This window comes from Danio rerio, chromosome 17 (assembly GCF_052040795.2).
Source record: "Danio rerio strain M-AB ecotype USA chromosome 17, GRCz13ab, whole genome shotgun sequence".
NCBI lineage: Eukaryota > Metazoa > Chordata > Actinopteri > Cypriniformes > Danionidae > Danio > Danio rerio.
The window spans coordinates 49,548,067-49,568,307 of record NC_141037.1 but is presented as its reverse complement, the minus strand read 5'-3'; the positions used below and the strand labels follow the sequence as shown (position 1 = coordinate 49,568,307).

Genomic DNA, 20,241 nt, shown 5'->3' with positions numbered 1-20,241 from the left:
GCGTCCCTTATTTTTTTTGTATTAAAAGTGGCAACCCTACTCTCATCCTTCATAGACATCAACAGTCCAGAGATTTTCAGAAAATCTCTTTCAGAAGACCAGAAAATGAACCAAAAACTTTGTGATTTAGTGGTTCATCTGTATCCATAGGAAGCTCCAAGAACATTTTTTTTTTTTGTAGCCAAAAACTGTGAAAACTATTTACCTGCCTAAATTATCTCTGTCTTGTTAGGTCATGGTGTCCATTTATTAAATAAAGTACAAAAAATCGTCATTAGAGTCAGCAGCTTAACAAGTAGCTACCATATTACCTGCAATAAACATACACCCCGATCTGATGCAGAAGACATTAGCAAACAATGTCATTTTCTACAGCTTTTTTGTGACACAAAGTGTTCTTACAGCTTCATTTGGTAACAGTTGATCCACTGAAGTCGCATAGACTTTTTGACAATGTTTTTACTTCCTCTTCTTGACTTCTCTGCAGTCTATGAAGGATGAAATAGCTCTCTGATTTGATCTGAAATATCTTAATTTGTGTCTGAAGATGAACGAAAAGTCTCAAGGGATTAAAATGACATGAGGATGAACTAATCCTTTATATGCATGAACAGGGTTTCTGTTTTAAGAAATAAATATGCAAATGCACATGTTAACATACCTTAGGTTCGCTGCTAAACATCTGCACACTCTTTTGTTAGACAAACCAGCAGATAACAAAGATGCCAGATGTTGGGACAAGGCAAAAGAGAAGTTTACCAAGAAAAGCAAACTACACTGTAAATGCTGGGTTCCACACAATTCCTTCATGTTGTCCTAATAAAGTTAAGTTAAAGGGTACCTATGATGCAAATCCTCTTTTTGTAGCTTTTTGGACAGAAGTGTGTGTAGGTATAGTGTGCCCACAGTCATATTATGGTGATATAAAGACAACAAGTCTCTTTTTTGGAAATTTCCTGACGTTAAAATAGGATCCAAATCCCTCCCAGTTTGAGGCTGACCACAGCGTGACATAGGAGTGCAGTTTCCCCACCCACCAATTTGATTGACAACTGCATATTAACATGTCTCCGTAGTAACACATATAATCATATCAACAAGCCAGGACGTGAGCAAAGCAACTTGGATTAAAAGATGTGTTCAGCTCATCATCAAATGTGATCAAGAATGAGCAAAATGTTTATTAAACAGTGCATGTTTGTAATGAATTACAGCAATTTTACCATCTTTCACCCCACAGCCGCATGTCAGTATAATTATAAAAGAAGACGCTTCAATCCTGGTTTGTGGACGTTAACGTTAAGATTTATTTTGTACATTAACATAACAGATATCCATTCAGCAGTGGATATTAGCATGTATCCTGTCACATTTGCTGTGCAAAAATAGTGCAATGTTAACCGTGCACACTGTGTGTACGTGTCCGCTGTGTGTGTGTGTGTGTGTGTGTGTGTGTGTGTGTGCGTGAACTCTGTAACGACATTGTGTGTCTCATAGTTGCAGAAAGGATTGAATAAACTACACAACAAATACATCAAATAATCATTGGGAAAGTTATTGCTGTAGAATTTCTCACAAACGTTACATGAGATCTGCTTCCTTAATGCTGTCACTGTGCTGTTTATCTGACGCAGCCAAGGCGGAGATTGAGGCACACTCTGACAGCCACATGGGAACGGTGGGTGGAGAGAACTAGCATTAAAGGCACAGGCGACAAAAACAGCTACAATTATGTGTTCAGAGCAGAAAATTCCATTATTCTGAAAGCTATAATAAATGATCTGATGGGTGTTTAAGCTGAAACTTTACAGACACATTCTGGAGAAACAAAAGACTTCTCTTAAATCTTGAAATATTGGTACAATAGGTGCCCTTTAATCATTTTTCAAGCTTAAGTGGATTGAACATGAAACAATTAAGTTGTTTCACCAAAAAAAACATCATCAACTGTTGTAAATAAATAGTTTAAACAAGCTGCAATAGTAATTTTTTGAGTGTATATCATGTACCAGCGCTAACATACATTAGCATGACCACTCAGAAATAGCCCTTACAGCAGGGGTCACCAATCTCGGTCCTGGAGGGCCGGTGTCCTGCAGATTTTAGCTCCAACCCTAATCAAACACACCTGAACAAGCTAATCAAGCTTTCACTATACTTGAAACATCCAGGCAGGTGTGTTAAGGCAAGTTGGAGCTAAACCCTGCAGGGACACCGGCCCTCCAGGACCAGGTGACCCCTGCCTTACAGTATACATTCGTTCATTCATTTTCCTTCAGCTTAGTCTCTATTTCAAAAGTTGCCACAGCAGAATGAAAAGCTACAGTAAGTATTCCAGCATATGTTTTACACAGTGGATGCCCTAACAGCTGCATCCCAGTACTGGAAAACACCCATACACACTCATTCACACACACACACTACAGACCATTTAGCTTATTCAATTCACCTAAAGCACAAGTCTTTGGACTGTGGTGGAAACCGGAGCACCCGGAGGAAACCCACATAGACACAGGGAGAACATGCAAACACCACAGAGAATTGCAAACTGGTCCAACCAGGACTGGAACCAGCGACGTTCTTGCTGTGAGGCAACAATACTGAGCCGCTGTGCCACCCAGTATGCATTCAATATGGCAGAATATTAAGCAGTCACACATTTCCCCTGCTCATGTCACCTATTAACATAAAATAAGATCCAACTGCCTTAATCTTCCCCTTCAAGCTCAAGCAAAGCATGTTGGGAACTGAAAAACTCTTGATGATGCAACACTATCTTTATAGAAAAATTACTGGTCACACTTTATTTTAACAAACAATTCACACTATTAACAAACCAATAACTAAGACTTTTAGCTTAATAAAATACCACTTATTTGCTTATTCCAATTTAGTGGGTATAGTTGGTTTAGGTAATGAGTAGAAATAGGGATGTAAAATAAAATCTAACGTTATTAGTGCTAATAAACAGAAAATATCTTAATAATGGGCAGGTAATAAGCCAGTAGTAAATGGTGTGAATTGTTATATGAACTAAAATAATAATAAATGACTGTAAATGTATGAATTCACTGCAGTTGTAAAACTTAAACTTGAGTCATGTTCAATAAAAATGTTAATGGAACTTAAAAGATTTTTTTATGAACATTTAGCAAATCTCCAATTCTTCCTTGAGTGGTTTAATAAATTAGATATTTTACTTTTGAGTAATTTAATGAATTCCTATCAAAATAATTATTCTTGTGAGATCCTCAGGACTATTGAAAGTATATCTGTTCTTACATCAGTTTTTAACTATAATATAAAACTACTTTGAATTGTAAATAAAATAAATATCTACATTTGATTAAATTTATATAATATTCTTTTGCATTAAGGTAATTTTAATGGGTCATTCTACTTAATTTACACTTTTTATTAAAAAATGTAAGATAAACACCATTTATTTCTTCTTCCTTTTGAATTTGTGCAGATATGGCCGTGCAAATGTTCTTGACTGTTGATTCTCAAAGTGAAAATGAGAGGCTACATTTCTAATTGTGATTAGAAGTTATTATGATGATCTGCTTGAGCATCATCACAGCTTCTTGGCAACAGCGTGGAGAAATCTATCCGCCCCCATCCTCTGATTTGTAACGCACAGCTTTGACTTGTTCCCATTCAATTCCTAATCCAGACATTAAACTCCCTGCTGTCAGCATGTAAAGACTAATACATCCATTTTCAGCAGCAGCAAAGTAGCCATAACTTTAAAAAGATCATATCAGGAGCTTATAATAAAGACACAACGTGCGCACTCCCATGGCACAATAAAGCAGTGGGGTTCCTGGAGATGTATGAGACGGTAAACAAACAAGCCAAAGCAACCCCCATCTGGTAAGCATTTCGAGACACCTCGAGGTGATTAATTATTGAAGAATTCCTCTCTTCTTTATGTTTAGCACCCAAGCATAGTCTGCTGCAATAGCGTTTTAAACCCAGTGTCTACAACTGTTACATCAACAAAAAAAACGCCTACTTTTATAACCCGTTGAAGTTCAGATTTCGTGTTTGAATCGTTTGGTGAAGTGAAGTTTCTCCGGGAGTAGTTGTTTTGGTGGTGGTGTGAATATAACAATAGTGCTGCTTACCTTTCGAACACCTCCTGTGGTTTATGTCCGGTTAGATGCTTCTCTCTGTCTGCATCAGCACCAGCGCACACGGGGAGCGCCCTTCCGTGTAGGGACCGTCAGCAAAGTGACGCTCTATCAACAAACACGAAAACTGCGAATAAGTTTGAATTTCGCGTGTTTCTGTGAGTTACAGATAAAAGCTGGTTGGCGTCGCTCAATATCGCGTAACGTCAGGTTTGTCTCAAGGCATGGTTTTATCTGTGTTAACCCCCACCGCTTCCCCCTCCTAAAATAATTAAATAAACACATTTGACCAAATAAGCGATGGTTTGCACTGCCCTCTGCTGGTTGAAGTTGAAACTACGTGTTGTAGATCTATTGTAAGGAGCCGCTGCGTATGGCAAGCTGTTTAGACATCTAATATAGACCATTTCAATGCGGTCTTGTCATTGGCCTATGAACATTTCTTGCTTGTTATATAACTATTTTATAACTGTAACAAGATGCAATTCAATCATAACGTAACATTGTTAAAAGCTATAGAAATTAAAAATGTAAAAAATACTTTGGGACCATTGTTTTTGTTTACATTCCTTAAAATTATCTATAAGTAGGCTACTAGTGCCTATTTTCATACTAAAGCAGACATCCGAACTCTCTATGCTCCAGGACTCTCCCGCATATTCAGTGGCGCCCCCCAGAAAATTTTCGTAGGGGTGGCCAGAATAGGCCTTACTAAATCTTGGGGTGTCACATTACAAAATGTATTGAGTGTAATGTTATATTTTTGTGTCTGCTAAATAAAATAATGTGGCTTTAACTCATTTAATTAATTACTCTTGAAATATTACAACTTATTCCTTGAAATAATTCAGCAAGTTCATGTGCAAAACAAATAAAAAGCAATATTTAGTTTAAAAGCACTTTTCATATCTATAAATATCTTTTTAGTAATTGTTCACATGCTTTTATTTTACAGAATACAGTATTTGCCATGTCTAAAATTAATGAAGATTAATGAATTTATTATTAAAACTGACAAATTTTTACAAAAGCCATTACTATACACACACACACTCACTTTACAGACCCTAATGATATATTTTATTCATATTCCTTTCTGAGCCACAAAATTACTAATACTGCTTGTTGATATACCTTAAGGTGAATATTACATTGCCATTGCTGTCAATTGAAGGTGTGCTGTCAAGGACGATTGGGGAGGGGGAGGGGCAGTGAATCAGCTATGTCAGTTTCACCAATCAATCCACAATAATTTAGTGGCTGCTATTCACCTTATTCTCAGCTGTCGAGTGGGCGCTGCCATTTGAATCATTTTGTCTCGCGACTTCCGGTCACATTCACTTTCATTCATTTTTTGACGTTAACAACTGCTCGTTACGCTGCTTGATGTTGCAATTTAATATTTTCTTATTATATTATGCTACTTGGTCTGTGTAGTCATGCAAACTTTTGTTTGTTGAGCAAGTAGTTTGGCCATTTTCTGCCGTTTATTATTCCTAGTCATTTCTCCCATAGGCGACTGAATCGGAAGTTCTAAGATAATCGCAAAAACAGGCGCACTTCCGCATTTTAGAATAAGGTCAATTCATTCATTCATTCATTTATTTATTGAAATATTTTACATTTACGTAAGTACATTTAAATTAATAATATCAACAGCAAAACCTAATATCCAGAAAATGGAGGCATCACAGCCCTTTTTATTCATTCATTCATTCATTTTCTTTTCAGCTTAGTCCCTTATTAATCAGGGGTCACCACAATGCAATAAATTGCCAACTTATGCAGGAAATGTTTTCTGCAGCGGATGCCTTTCCAGCTTCAACCCAACACTGGGAAACACCCATACACTCTTGCATTCACACACATACACTACGGCCAGCTTAGCTTATTCAATTCACCTATACCATGTCTTTGGACTGTAGGGGAATCCGAAGCACCTGGAGGAAACCCACACGAACACAGGGAGACATGCAAACATGCAAACTCCACACAGAAATGCCAACTGACCCAGACAGCCCTCTTCATCTTCATGTAATTAAAAAAAAATAATACTACATAGGCTACTAGTTCTTATTCGATACTGGTAACTATTAATTAAAAACAAGTACTTTGCCATTTTTTATAAGATACCTTATAAGCACACGTCTAATGAATAAATACTAGAATCTAATAAATAAGTAAAAGCATCCAATGATTACAATATATACAAATATTTGGGCCTACATTATTAGTACCAGTCTCTATAAGAATTTATATTCTCTGCCCGAGCCTGAGCCCAGCCTTTTTTAAATTAGTTAACTAGCTTAATTGGATGGAAAGCTCTAAGCCATAATTAAAAATATTATACAAATATTTTAGCAAATCTGGCCTAAGCAAAACATGTGTGGTTCTACAAAGTTTGCACAATTTGCAACTCGAGTCATGCGCAGCAATGCTCTAGCTCCTGCAACAGCATCCCCCCACAGGCCGACATTCTAATGTGCTAAAATGGATTCCAAAAAACACACACACACACACACACACATGCTCACGCTCTGCTCGCACATGTTGTGTGAAAGAGGTGATAGCAAAAAAAAAAAAAAAAGTAACTTCTACGATTAACAGACACATGAAGCAGACTGGTTTACATGCTTTGTCCTTGTGGCATTATTCATTCATTCATTTTCTTGTCAGATTAGTCCCTTTATTAATCCGGGGACGCCACAGCGAAATGAACCACCAACTTATCCAGCACGTTTTTATGCAGCGGATGCCCTTCCAGCCGCAACCCATCTCTGGGAAAGCATTATTCATTAAGATAAATATATACTAAATTCTGTGGTTCAAACAACTTAGAATTGTAGTTGAGAACATCTGTTATAACGGCACACATGTTAAAAAATAGTTGGGTTTTATTTGGGCTCAGGCTCATAATTACGTTAATGTGTTGGACCAGGTCGGGCTCGGACACAAGGTGCACGGGTTCGGGTAGGGTCCGGGTTTAATTTTTTGGGCCCGATCTAAGCTTTTCCTAACAAACAAACAACGTTGCCTCAATGTAGCGACCTTCCTACAACGTTGTACCAACCTTGTTAAAAGGTTGAGGATCTACGTTATTGCCGAAGGTTGTCACAACGGTGTCATAATGTTGCCACTTTAACGGCCGTTGCTTTAGGTTGTGCTTAGGCGGCATGGACGACAACTGTACAACATTTACTCGTCATCTATGAATCAGTTTTAATTTTAACAGCCCGTTCGGCGTCTCATTCAACAACAACAGAGGAGACGTGAGTATTGCTTTATTTCTTCTTACTAAAGAAGACATCCGTGGTCATTTGTGTAGTCCTGTTGTGTCAAGCTCTGATCAGTTTTCTCTTGTTCTCTGCCTATTTTGACTTGTGGCTGCTGTGGATCCATCTCTGAACTGCATTCTCTGTTGGATTTCTTTCTCTGACTGCGTTCTCCACTACACCTGGCCTTTGGCTGCGCTCCACGGGCTGCTGTATTCTCCAGTCCAGAGCTTTGACATCCAGTGTTAATTATTTAATATAATCTAAACCTTTTTTCATACTGTTTGCTTGTAATTAGGTCTGTACTGTATGTATTAAATGTTGTGAAATATATAATAAAAAAGTTTGATTATATACGTTTGTGGGGCACTTACACTTTTAAGTTTACATATGCAGTTATTAAATTAAAAAAGGAAACATGAATAAACAATAATTAAAATGATTACTGCTTATCCTGTATTCTAGGCAGCATTGATAAACTCCCAGGAAAAGCGTTAATACATGTAGTAAGAACGTCTCATGGTTGCTGAATGTCACACGACAACGTTGCTACAGCCTTCTCACATCTTAAATTTCTATGCTGTAACAATGTAGAGAGCACATAAATGGCGACGTTGCCCTTGAAAAATTACAACGTTGTAGACATTGCTACAGCGTAGATGTGTTTGTTGGGTAGTCTCTGTAAAATAAAGATAGGATTTAATAAAACACAATCTAATGAATTAGTAATTATCTAAAAAGGTAAACGTAATAGTAAAAAATAAAAACTAGAATATAAAGAATAAGCACTAGTAGCTTATGGATAAGTGCTCATACTTAATGGAAAGTATACTACGGTAGCATCCTAAAAAAACGTGATACCCTACAATGCGCTATATGTTTAAATGGCTTGCCATACAACGTGCAGCTACATCGTAGACAAAACAACATGGTTCAGTGGTATTCAAAAAAGATGCGTATATAAAATGGCAAAGTCATGCAAAAAATACGTAAACACATTCATATTACCAGTGTTTTATACGTATTACTGTCTGTTATTACTATGTCTAGTGTTTCTGGATGCTGTCTTGTCTACACCAACAGGCGGTGCTAAACCACTGAGACACACCGCGAACAGATGCTCTGGGTATTACGAAATTATAACCAATTTGCCTTTTATGAATGAATCAAATGTGGTTTATCTGCTGTAGCACCGACGGCGAGGGATGAACTACGGTGTTGATACAGCGGCTCCTCTCCTTTAATCGGCGTCAGGTAAGCGAGCAACATCCTCATCCTGCTTCTGTTTCAAACAGATAGCTGCTGTATGATGCTTCAGGCATTGTATAATCGTCATAAACCATATCTTTAGCATATAATACTGCTTGTGGATTTAATTTGTGATGTGTATTAGAGCTCTACCAATTGTTTTAAGATCATAAGATGATGTTCAGACCCTTTTCTCCATTGTTGGAGATATTATCGCGTCATGATAAGCTGTACTGTACATGACACTTTAACGATGTTAATCGTGCAGTTTAACAAGTGATGGTAAATTAGCACACATATAAAAATAGATCGATGGATAAATAGAGTGCATTCTTTGATTAGCATATTTAATGTGCATATGTTTCTGTGTCAGATACTGTCCACAATTTCGTTTAAAGTTCATTCTTCAGCACTAAGCAGCACTGCTTTTTTTAGTCCTTCATGGCAACATGGACTCAACCACTGGCATAATTTTGGGGCGGGACTATTTTTTTTTGCCGACCAATGGAAGACGTGAGAATATTTAGGAAACATGTATGAAACGCATAATTTCTGCAGTAGTGATGTGCGATACCACTGGTTTACCACTATCCGATCCGATACCAAGTAAAAACACGGCGAGTATCGGCGATACCGATCCGATACCGATACTTTGCCTAAAATTACAGTTTGGAAAATTAAAGTATCAAATAATGTACTTTATACTAAATAAGAGACATATTACGGGTTATTCTTGTTTATTGAGGAAGAATTATCATAAAAAAAGAGCCAACTTACATATTAATTGACAGCATCTGAAAATGTATATCTTAAAACGCCTACCTGAACACCTTAACATAAAACGATAAACATTCTCACATTTTGGTCCCCTTGAAGATTTTTAACCTTTTTCCGTTGCTTTATCATTGTCACAAGAACCCAAGCCCCCAAAATACAGCCACATCGCCACATTTTCTCCCTCTGTACTTGGATAGCGCTTGCCTGCTGCGCCTAAGGACTTTAAAAGCGATGTCTGTCTTGCCCTAGCAGCACCTGTGCCTCTCCTTTCCTCCTCTTAATGAGCGCCTAGTTATGATGTTGTCATATTCTATCTTGTGATTTATATGTAGATGTTTGATTAGGTTTGTGGTTTTACCAGAGTACCTCACTGTTTTGTTACACGTGTCACAAACAGCATTGTTTGAGTTTATGGAAGTCAAGTAGCTTCACACATACTTCGCTTGCGGTCACCCACATTCAATGACTGCATGACTGAACAACAGGTGCCACGCCAGTGGACTGAGTGGCTAGCTACATGCTGTGCAGTTGTACAGTGCCATATTACGCACTTGACTTGGCAGGTGGAAGAACAAGTAGTTCCGACTAATTGTACATTATTCAGATAAACTAGGGTAATTGTGGTTGCTATACATTTGCTCCAAATTACTGAAATATCGATATTTTGATCAGATAATCAATTCTAAAACATACAAAGCTGGTATCGGAGATATCGATATTTTAGTATCGATCCGCATATCACTATTCTGCTGTTCAGTTTTGTAGTACAATTGATATTTATCCATGAAATAAATGATTTAGTAACACTTATTTAGTAACACTTTCCTGTGCAACACTTGTTGGAGACATATTATATTCAGAAAGCATTCCAGTACATCTACTGATATCATTCTTTACTTTTTATTTGGTCAGCCAAAGGTACGTATTAATAATATGAAAAACTTATCAGTTTTGTGAGGGATAGTTCATGGAAAATGTTCTAAATGTCCATATTAGTGGGTTTTCTATTCTGTTTTTACTTTTAGATTAAACTGGCCCCTAGTGACTCATGAAAATTAAAGTCAATAATGAACAATACTGCAGGTGTCAAAACAATATTTACAAATTAAAAATAGATTATACCCTGGGCCTTGACAATAGGGGAGAGCGGGGGGCAAGTAACACTTTTTGGTTTTGGTCAAATAATGAACAAAGTAATGGGGTTAGACAAACCATAGTTTTTTTTTACCAACAACCCACAAGCCTCTCCTACAAATGAGCACTGGAATTATGATTGACGGACCTATGGTTTCTGTGCAGTATTGCCAAAAGTATCATGTTAGTTTGAAGCAGAGTAATATTGATAGCTGTCGAAGTGAAATCAAACTGTTGAACTGATTGCTGATAAGAGATGACTGATACACTGCATGACAGCAGTGGAGCTTTTATTATGACACAGTCGATCAGGAACAGCGCTATTTTATCATAGTAAATATATTTTAGGGTTCTGTTGTAATGCTGCTTTGTAGAGCCTAATACAATGTACAACAAACATAACATTTTACAGTCTTTGGTGTTACAAACCCCTGATGTTTTTCTTGGGGAAAGTGGAGTTTGACATTTATATGCAATTAAAATGAAATTATACAAATAGGGAATTAAGTGCAAAAGCCAACCAAAGTAGATTATTAAAGAATGAGCAAGGCAAAATTATGTTTTTAAAATATATACAACTCTGAAACAAGTACAAAGACAGGGAAAAACAAGACAGCTGGCAGAAGAGACGTAGGCGGCACTGAAGAAATGAAAAGAACAAAACCCAAACTATGTATAACTCCCCCTAAGCATTTTACTAACTAACAAACTATATGAAACAAAATAACAGACACGCGAAGAGTCTTCCGAGTCGTAACCATCTACTCCAGTGGTTTTCAAACTGTGGTACACAAGCTTCCTTCTATTGGTACAGGGAGGAACCGCTGAATAATTAAAGTAAAACATGAACACACTTTTAACCCTTTGACACATACGATAACATCGATGTGATCGATTGATTTTAATTTTATTTTTGATTTTCTAATGTTTGCATTCCATCATTTGAAGCTAATTTCCTCCCCATATTTGTGACGGTTGTTGGGGCGTATCCCGTATTATTATATCCCAATGTTGACAGGTATAGTTTAATCATTTGCTTTTCTGATGTTCTAAATTCTGAAGTTATGTATAGATTTCAAACATATACAAATAAGTCAAATACACATGCATAGTATGTTTCAAAATTTATCAAAAAGAGTTTATAAGTGAATATGATGACATATTGCTAGGGCCAGATGGAATCTGCAGAAGTTTTTTTGTTATTTCTAAGGAGAATTTTGGTAAAAATCTGTGGATTTCTGCAGAATTATTTTGTATAATACTAATAAGTATTATAACTAAAACCTTAACATGTGAAATAAAAAATAACATCTTTTTAACTTTTACGTAATGTTTACAATGCAAATCCAATTAGATCCACTTTTTTGGTAAACAAAGCAAGTCTCTCATATGATATTTCTACTAAAAGACAGAAAATATTACTGCATTTTACATTAATCAGATTAACATTTTCTTATTAGTCAATAATATTACTGTAATTATTTTAAAAACTGAATAAATATAGATTTACTCAAGTAAATAAACTGAATTAATGATGGGCTAAAAATCTGTGGAAATCTGAGGAATTCTGCGCGCACAGATTCCGACCTTTATTTATGAGGTCCAAAAAACATTTCCAGGTTTTGATGAATATGCTACTTTATGATACTACTTTACATTTAAGTACAGCAGTTTTCTTTTTACTTTTTAAGAACAGTGCCAATTTTATTAGCTTTTAAAAGCACATTTTAATTTAAACGTTTATGTTTTATTTAACTGTTTTACCTGTGAGCACAGTACAGTGTAAATTCATTCATTTATTTTCTTGTCGGCTTAATCCCTTTATTAATCCGGGGTCGCAACAGTGGAATGAACTACCGACCTATCCAGCACGCTGTTACGCAGCGGATGCCCTTCCAGCTGCAACCCATCTCTGGGAAACATCCACACACTCATTCATACAGACACTCATACACTACGGACAATTTAGCCTACCCAATTCACCTGTACCACATGTCTTTGGTCTGTGGGGGAAACCGGAGCACCCGGAGGAAACTCAGAAAAAAGTCACTTTCATCTTGGATGGATTGGGTTTGAATAAATTAAAAGCAAATCCTAATTTGTATTTATTAAACTTTTTTATTTTACTTTAAAAATATATATATATTTTATTCAATAATATGTATCACTTTAAACTAGGGCTGCATAATATACTGTTTCAGCATTGATGTCGCAATGTGATCGCAATAGTCAATGAAGATGATGCAGTATTATTTTACATTTGATTATTTAATTACTTTATCTGAATACTGTTAGACTCCCCAGAAAACCAGAAAACACGGTTTAATTCATTTGTATCTTTTCCTTTATTGTAATATCCTGTGCTTGTAGACTGTTTATTACAATTTATGCAGATGCTACAGAATCATCCCAATTAATCCAAATTATAAATTGGCTGAAATTGTATTTATATCGCAATATATACTGCAGAAAACAAAATAATGCAACGTTAGATCTTTCCAATATGGTGCAGCTCTACTTTAAAGTGTACCATAGTCATTGGCACAAATTGTTGATACTGATCAACAATCATTGGATTGATGTTCTGAATAATAAAGACCTTTATTGTCTTTTTTTAATTGAACACAGGCATGTTGTTCAAGATGGGGAAACTCAAACTACTCAACACGATTGCTCCTGCATACTTCTACGCTGCAACCGTGGTCACATTCGCTCTCCACTTCCTCCTTTTCACGCCCACTATTTTCCAAAGCTCAGATGTGACTATAAATCCCGCAATGCTGGCTCACATCAGTATCTTTCTATTCCTCATGGGGAATGCGCTGGGTAATTACATCATGACTATACGGAACCCATCCGAGAGTGCCAACGAGACCGTTATCCCAGTCTGTTCACCCGACTGCCCGGACAGAATTGATGCGCACTACCTCCTGAATGGACGCCACTTCTGTAAAGTGTGCAAAAAGGTGATTCTAAAACGGGACCACCACTGCTTTTTCACTGGAAACTGTATTGGGAACAGGAACATGCGCTACTTTATTATGTTCAGCATCTATACGTCCAGCTCTTGTCTATATTCATTGGTAATAGGGGTGGCATATCTGACAATAGAGTACTCTATTTCCTTCGAGAACCCATTGACGTTCCTCACTCTTCTGCCACTCTCAACTGGTTACTTCTTCCTTGGTAAGTTTAAAGTACACATGGCATCAAAACTAACCATATGGTTTTTTTAGTTCACATTGCTAGTTTTGTGGTGAACAATTTATTTATGCATGTCATCAAGAGCAAAAAAGTGAAAATTGAAATCTGAAAATGCACTTCCTGTTTGTTTTTAGTGCAATTTTCAGATTACGTCTGTCTGAGGTATTGGGTGTGGCTAATATACTTAACCACGCCCCTTCAACTGTAAGTTTCGACAACAAACAGAAATGGCGAGGAGGAGCTGTCTGTTGGGTTGTTAATAACTCCCGAAACCTTTTTCCCGATCTCTCTGAATGAAATGGCCATTTTACTACATCCAATCAGCTCACAGTTTAAAAAACAAGCCACGCCTACTGTTTTCTCAATTAATATTCGATTTCTCTAGAAACTGAAACACAATTAAAAAAAAGGTCGCAGCCTCCAAGTAATTAAGCCATGCTTCCATTTTTTGTGCCTTATCTCACAAAGAAACTCTTAACTTACATATTTTCAGAAAAGTGGCTAATTTGTATGAATTCATATGGTTTTATATTCATATTAAAACGCAAAAAAAAATTTAAAAATGCCCATTTTTCACCTTTATTATAAGGGAGAGGGGAGTTGAGACAGGAATACAGTGTTGCCAATTGAGCAGTTTTGATTTTGACTGTGCAGGTAAAAAATGGCATTGGCGGGTTGACAAAATTTGGGCAGTTTTGAAACGTAACTTTTATATGCGACTTATATAATAAACCATAACTGTGTCCTCCTGCTCCATTCAGTTAGGTGTAACCAGTGCATAGCGCAAACATGAGACCTGATGAGACCTGGTTATGTTGTGGCAGCTGATGTTGTTTGCTGTGTGGTTAAAAATCATGACAGTTAAAGTAATTAGCTTCATTTCGATTTAAATTCATGAGAATTAAATAAGATATTAATATAATATTTTTTGTGCGTTTTGGTGGGTTTTGGACAGCTTTTGGGCTGAAAAAGTCAGCGATATTTGGCAACACTGAATACAAGGAGAGCAGAGTGAGGGGAAAGGATCAGCAAAGGACCTTGAGCCGGGAATCAATCTCAGGTCACCGCCAGCACCACAGTGCTATATGTCAGCGTACTTTGCCACTAGGCTGTTGGTGCCAACATAATTACACTTTTTAAAAGGAGCCATGTCTGCCAATCCCACTCCTAACCCTACCCCTAATTGAGGATGAGCAAATTGTACTAAAATGTACAAATGAGTATATGAATTAGCCACTAAATCAAAAAGTTTGGGATTGCCATGACATGGTGTTGGATTTTCCTGAAATGTGCTTTGCTTTGTTTATCAATGGATATGATAATACTCGTTTTCTCTCTTCAGGTTTGATTTCAGGTCTCCAGTTCTTTCTGGTGATAATGCTGTACATCTGGCTGGGTATTGGATTAGTGAGTGTTGGTTTCTGCTGTCAACAGCTTCTGCTAGTGGCCCGAGGACAGACCTGGTGTGAACTGCAGAAAGGCCAGTTGTCGGAGTGTCGTGGTACCTGGCGAGCAAACCTGACTGACGTTTTTGGTTCCCATTGGGTTCTGGGACTTTTCGTGCCGGTTCCGACTGTCGAGACTGTACCTGGAAACTGGCAGGTCTACCATGATCACAAACACGACTGAAAACTTGCCAAATCACTCTGTTTACCTTAATTTGGACCATATAAGGGCTTCAGTTCATTTGAGCAGCTTAAGCCCATCCAACAGATCTGCCTTTTTAGTGGATTTCTGTCATCACAGAGTAAATTAGGTGAGCGTTATATCACCAAGATGTGATAACATCCATATCTATGTCAATCAGCACTGTGCTGAAACCCAATTTCAGCCCTAGTTTAGGGCAGCAGTGATTAGAAGCAGCAATGATAGAGGAGGTCAGGATTAAAGCATGGATGAGTTTAAACAGTATTTACAAAACATACATATTAGGTAATCAGAACACATCAACAGTGGCCTGCTAAAATGTGGGTGACTGTTAGATTTGTTTAAACTTGATTTGAATTTGATTATATGCTACAAGAACTTGAATTACAATATAAATTGGTATTTAATTAATTATATGTGAATTTTAAATACTTTGTGGAAAATTATGCCGGTTTTCATCCACATATTTGATTTTGATGCAAATTATATACACTTAAAAAGTCAAACTTATGACTATATAACTATACTATATGACTATATACATAGTATAACCTTCTACTATTGCTTTTATTTCTTTTGAATCTTGTCAAGCCAGCAAGAAAGTAAACCCTTCTTTAAAAGATTGGGTCAGTTATACAAGGAAGGTTTACACAACTATTATTGACTAAAATTTTAAGACGTTTTTTGCGTTTTGGCAATTTTGATTTTTTTTTATACAATAGCAGCTTTTAAAAGTAAAAACACAATCTAATAGAGCCTCTTTATAAAGAGGCATAGCCACTTTACTGGACTGGGATGTGTAATACAGCTACAAAATATTACTATTTGAGACAAATGATGTTCTTCAGAACTTTATATTGCTGAAAGAACACAAAGGTTCCACAAATATATCAAGCACAACATAGAAACATTTAAAATCAATTTCAGATCGCATTACTGCTACATAAATTCTTCTTATTGAAGCCTTGTTGAGCATAAACAGTACTGTATTGTATGACAAGAGTTGCAGTTCTATTTAAATATCACTTACTGTGTGTGAACATCAATACATTTGAATGTCTTTTCTATCTAACATTCTCATGTCTGCGTCCTGTTTGCTACCTCAAGTCAAATTCAGTTTAAATGAGCAAAATTAGTTACCGAACCAGAATAAAACATTGGTATAATAGGTCATTTTGAATAGGTATTTCTGAATAGCTCACACACAGACCAATGTCCTTTATGTGTGACATTTTGTAACGGGTAAGATTAATTTAAAGTGTAACAATGCATACTTGGCTAGATGCAATTCTACAGTTAGGTACTAGATTGTTAGTAGATTATGTTACTATATTTTATTAAATGATTATTTCCTATCAATCAAATGGCAGATACAGTGCATCCGGAAAGTATTCATAGCGCTTGAGTTTTTCCACATTTTTTTATGTTGCAGCCTTATTCCAAAATAGAGTAAATTATTTCCTCACAATTCTACACACAATACCCCATAATGACAATGTGAAAAATGTTTTTGAAATTGTTGCAAATTTATTAAAATAAAAAACAAAAAACCTGAAAAATCACATGTACATCAGTATTCACAGCCTTTGTTGTGAAGCTCTAAATTGAGCTCAGGTACATTCTGCTTCCAATGATCAATCTTGAGATGTTTCAGCAGCTTAATTGGAGTTCACCTGTGGTAAATTAAGTTGATTGGACATGATTTGAAAAGGCATACATCTGTCTATATAAGGTCCCAGGGTTGACCGTGCATGTCAAAGCACAAACCAAGCATGAAGACAAAGGAATTGTCTGTAGACCTCCTAGACAGGATTGTCTTAAGGCACAAGGCTGGGGAAGGTTACAGAAAAGTTTCTGCTGCTCTGAAAGTTCCAATGAGCACTGTGACCTCCATCATTCATAAGTGGAAGATGTTTGGAACCACCTGGACTCTTTCTAGAGCTGGCCGGCCATCTAAGCTGAGTGATCGGGGCGAAGGGCCTTAGTCAGGGAGGTGATCAATAACCCAATGGTCACTCTGTCAGAGCTCCAGCGTTCTTCTGTGGAGAGGAGAAACTTACAGAAGGACAACCATCTGTGCAGCAATCCACCAATCAGGGCTGTATGGTAGAGTGGCCAGACGGAAGCCTCTACCGCCTGGAATTTGCCAAAAGGCATCAAAAGGACTCTTAGACTATAAGAAACAAAATTCTCTGGGCTGATGAGACTAAAATTGAACTCTTTGGAGTGAATCCCAGGCGGTACGTTTGGAGAAAACCACCCACCGCTCATCACCAGGCTAATACCATCCGTACAGTGAAGCATGGTGGTGACAACATCATGCTGTGGGGATGTTTTTCAGCAGCAGGAACTGGTAGACTATTCAGGATAGAAGGAAAGATGAATGCAGCAATGTACAGAGGCATCCTGAATGAAAACCTGCTTCAGAGTGCTCTTTACCTCAGACTGGAGGGATGGTTCATCTTCCAGCAGGACAATGACCCAAAGCACACCGCCAAAATATTAATGGAGTGGCCATCCAACCTGATAGAGCTTGTTTCCACTAATCATGCAAAGAGGAATGGGCAGAAATTCCCAAAGACAGGTGTGCCAAGCTTGTGGCATCATATTTAAAATGACTTGAGGCTGTAATTGCTCCCAAAGGTGCATCAACAAAGTGTTGAGCAAAGGCTGTGGATACTTATGTACATGTGAGTTTTCAGGTTTTTTATTTTTAATAAATTTGCAACAACTGTCATAATGGGGTATAGTGTGTAGAATTTTGAGGAAATAAATAAATTTAATCCATTTTAGAAAAAGGCTGTAACATAAAAAATGTGGAAAAAGTGAAGCGCTATAAATATAAATTTCCAGATGTACTATATCTTGTGGTTTAGTTATTGAATGTTTCAAAGGGCACTTATGAGTTTGGTACTCTAAACAAAGATCAGCAGATAAACATTATATATATAAATGTGTTTGTGTGTGTGTGTGTGTGTAATAATAATGTAAACAAAATCTGCTTTATTAACTGATTTACAACTAAATCAAAGCTAGCAGTATTTTTTTTTTCTCTTCCCTCATTCAAAGTAATTAGTAATAATGGAGGGTCGCACTGTTCTGTAACTGAAACCCTCTTATAAAACAGCGGTGCACTATTAAGTTTCATTTCAGCGAGTCAATTATTGTAAGTGCGCGCTTAAGACAGCTCCAATCCCAAATTTGTTGATTGTTTTGAAACATGAAGCTTCAACATTCTCAGGCAGCTGTTGATTGAGAATCACATCTTATCAAAACAGCCACACTCTCCATGTCCCTCTAGACTGGATCAATTACTTCTGTTGCAGATTAGTTGAGGTTTTTAAAAAAAAACAGGGTTTTTTCCACTGCCACACTACTACATGTAAGAGGATATTTTTCTTTTATGTATATGCAGTTTGTCTTCCACCTTTTTAGTTGTTATGCTGAACTAAGTTAGAACTGTTGCTGTTTTCGGCGCATGAAACATATAGCATGGAATATTTTCAGTTAGTGCTTTATTTGTAATCAGTTAGATTGCCATCGAACATCCTGATATAAATGTGATGTAAAGCAAAATGCATTTATACATGGTTATATTAGGCATCATTTAGTTTTAAAAAATAACAATAAATATTATAACATTGCCTTTTTTGTGTCTGTGGTCATTTTTACCACTTGTTTGGTTAGTTTACTGGTAGAACAAATCATTGGGCAAAATATTAAATACATGTAAAATGCCTTTATTTTAGAAGGCACGGAAAAAGTCACACTGAAAAAAAGATTTATTGGATTCACTGCTTTTTTTTAAGGTAAGTGGTTGCAAACTATTTATACAGTATGAGCTGAATTTAAACAAAATAAATTTAGTAATGTTCAACTTAAAGGTGCAGTAGGTGACTGTCTTCAGACACATTTTTTGTTGTGCTGGTTGAAAGTCTCTTCACAGTCCTATAGTAATGATTACAGTAAATGATCTAAATGTGTTTATATTTTTTTTATATTCTGGATAAGACATGAAACTAAAAAAATGTTCATCCAATTAAATATAGTCAGGCTGACATCTCCCATAATTCCGAAAAGTTGCTCAAACTGTCAACAAATAAAGATTTGGGCTTTTGCGCATCTCTGTTCACACATATGCGCCATTAGCGTGTGCACGCCCGCATGAGACGATCACAGCAGCGGCAAAATCAAATGCTGAATTGAAACTTTTTAAACTCCTGAATCAATATTGGAGTTACTTTTGCACACTGGAGGAAGGACGACACCATGCCTGAAGTATTTCTGTTAGACAGGACAGGTTCTGTTTTTAAAACTATTTCAGCTTCACGCAGACCTGATGCAGATGCTACAAATGGGTTATGCACAGACATGTTGTTCAGCCACTGAAATCTCCCGGCGAAAGATTGACGTGACTGTTTTCAGTTTCATAAGGGCCTTTTACAGCATCAATAATGTAGATTTATAGTTTAACAACAAAACATGAGTAAATAGCGCTTTTCCGCCTAGCCTGCTTTACTGAGCTATAGATGCTTTTATATTCACATTGGGTTAATTCTGAACAATGACAGCCTGTGATGCTACTCTGAATATTCGCTCCGAAATAGCATGCAAGTGTGGCTTAGTAATAAGTATAATTCCTGCACGCCGCCGGCCTAACTTGCGAATGACATGAACTAGTGGGTTTTCTGCTGTCGTGTCGCGGTGGGCAATTTCAGGAGGCCTGGCTTTGAAACAAAGTTTCACAGTTTCCCCTACCGCCCAAAACTAATTTGCTAACCGACTAGCATTTTGGCAGATCACCTACTGCACCTTTAATCTGT

The 20,241-nt window shown here is 36.9% G+C and overlaps 2 protein-coding genes across 2 annotated transcripts in view; one reads left to right on the top strand and one right to left on the bottom strand.

The window, feature by feature from the left end:
• Positions 1 to 4,181, bottom strand: part of tmem63c (transmembrane protein 63C) — a 143,198-nt gene extending 139,017 nt beyond the window's left edge. The window contains exon 1 of the mRNA XM_087288322.1: positions 4,131 to 4,181. The gene's annotated coding sequence lies outside the window, so the exon portion shown is untranslated. The remainder of the gene's footprint in view (positions 1 to 4,130) is intronic.
• A 4,126-nt stretch (positions 4,182 to 8,307) lies between these two features.
• Positions 8,308 to 16,808, top strand: zdhhc22 (zDHHC palmitoyltransferase 22). The gene is made up of 3 exons (NM_001424010.1): positions 8,308 to 8,662; positions 13,196 to 13,753; positions 15,114 to 16,808. Exons 2-3 carry the CDS (start codon positions 13,198 to 13,200, stop codon positions 15,398 to 15,400), a joined length of 843 nt encoding a protein of 280 aa, NP_001410939.1. The 5' UTR covers positions 8,308 to 8,662; positions 13,196 to 13,197; the 3' UTR covers positions 15,401 to 16,808.
• The last annotated feature ends 3,433 nt before the right edge of the window (positions 16,809 to 20,241 follow it).

Coding starts and splice junctions, on each gene's coding strand:
- zdhhc22 (NM_001424010.1), top strand. CDS start 13,198: ATGTTGTTCAAGATGGGGAAACTCAAACTACTCAACACGATTGCTCCT. Junction 13,754..15,113: donor AACTGGTTACTTCTTCCTTG/GTAAGTTTAAAG, acceptor TTCTCTCTTCAG/GTTTGATTTCAGGTCTCCAG.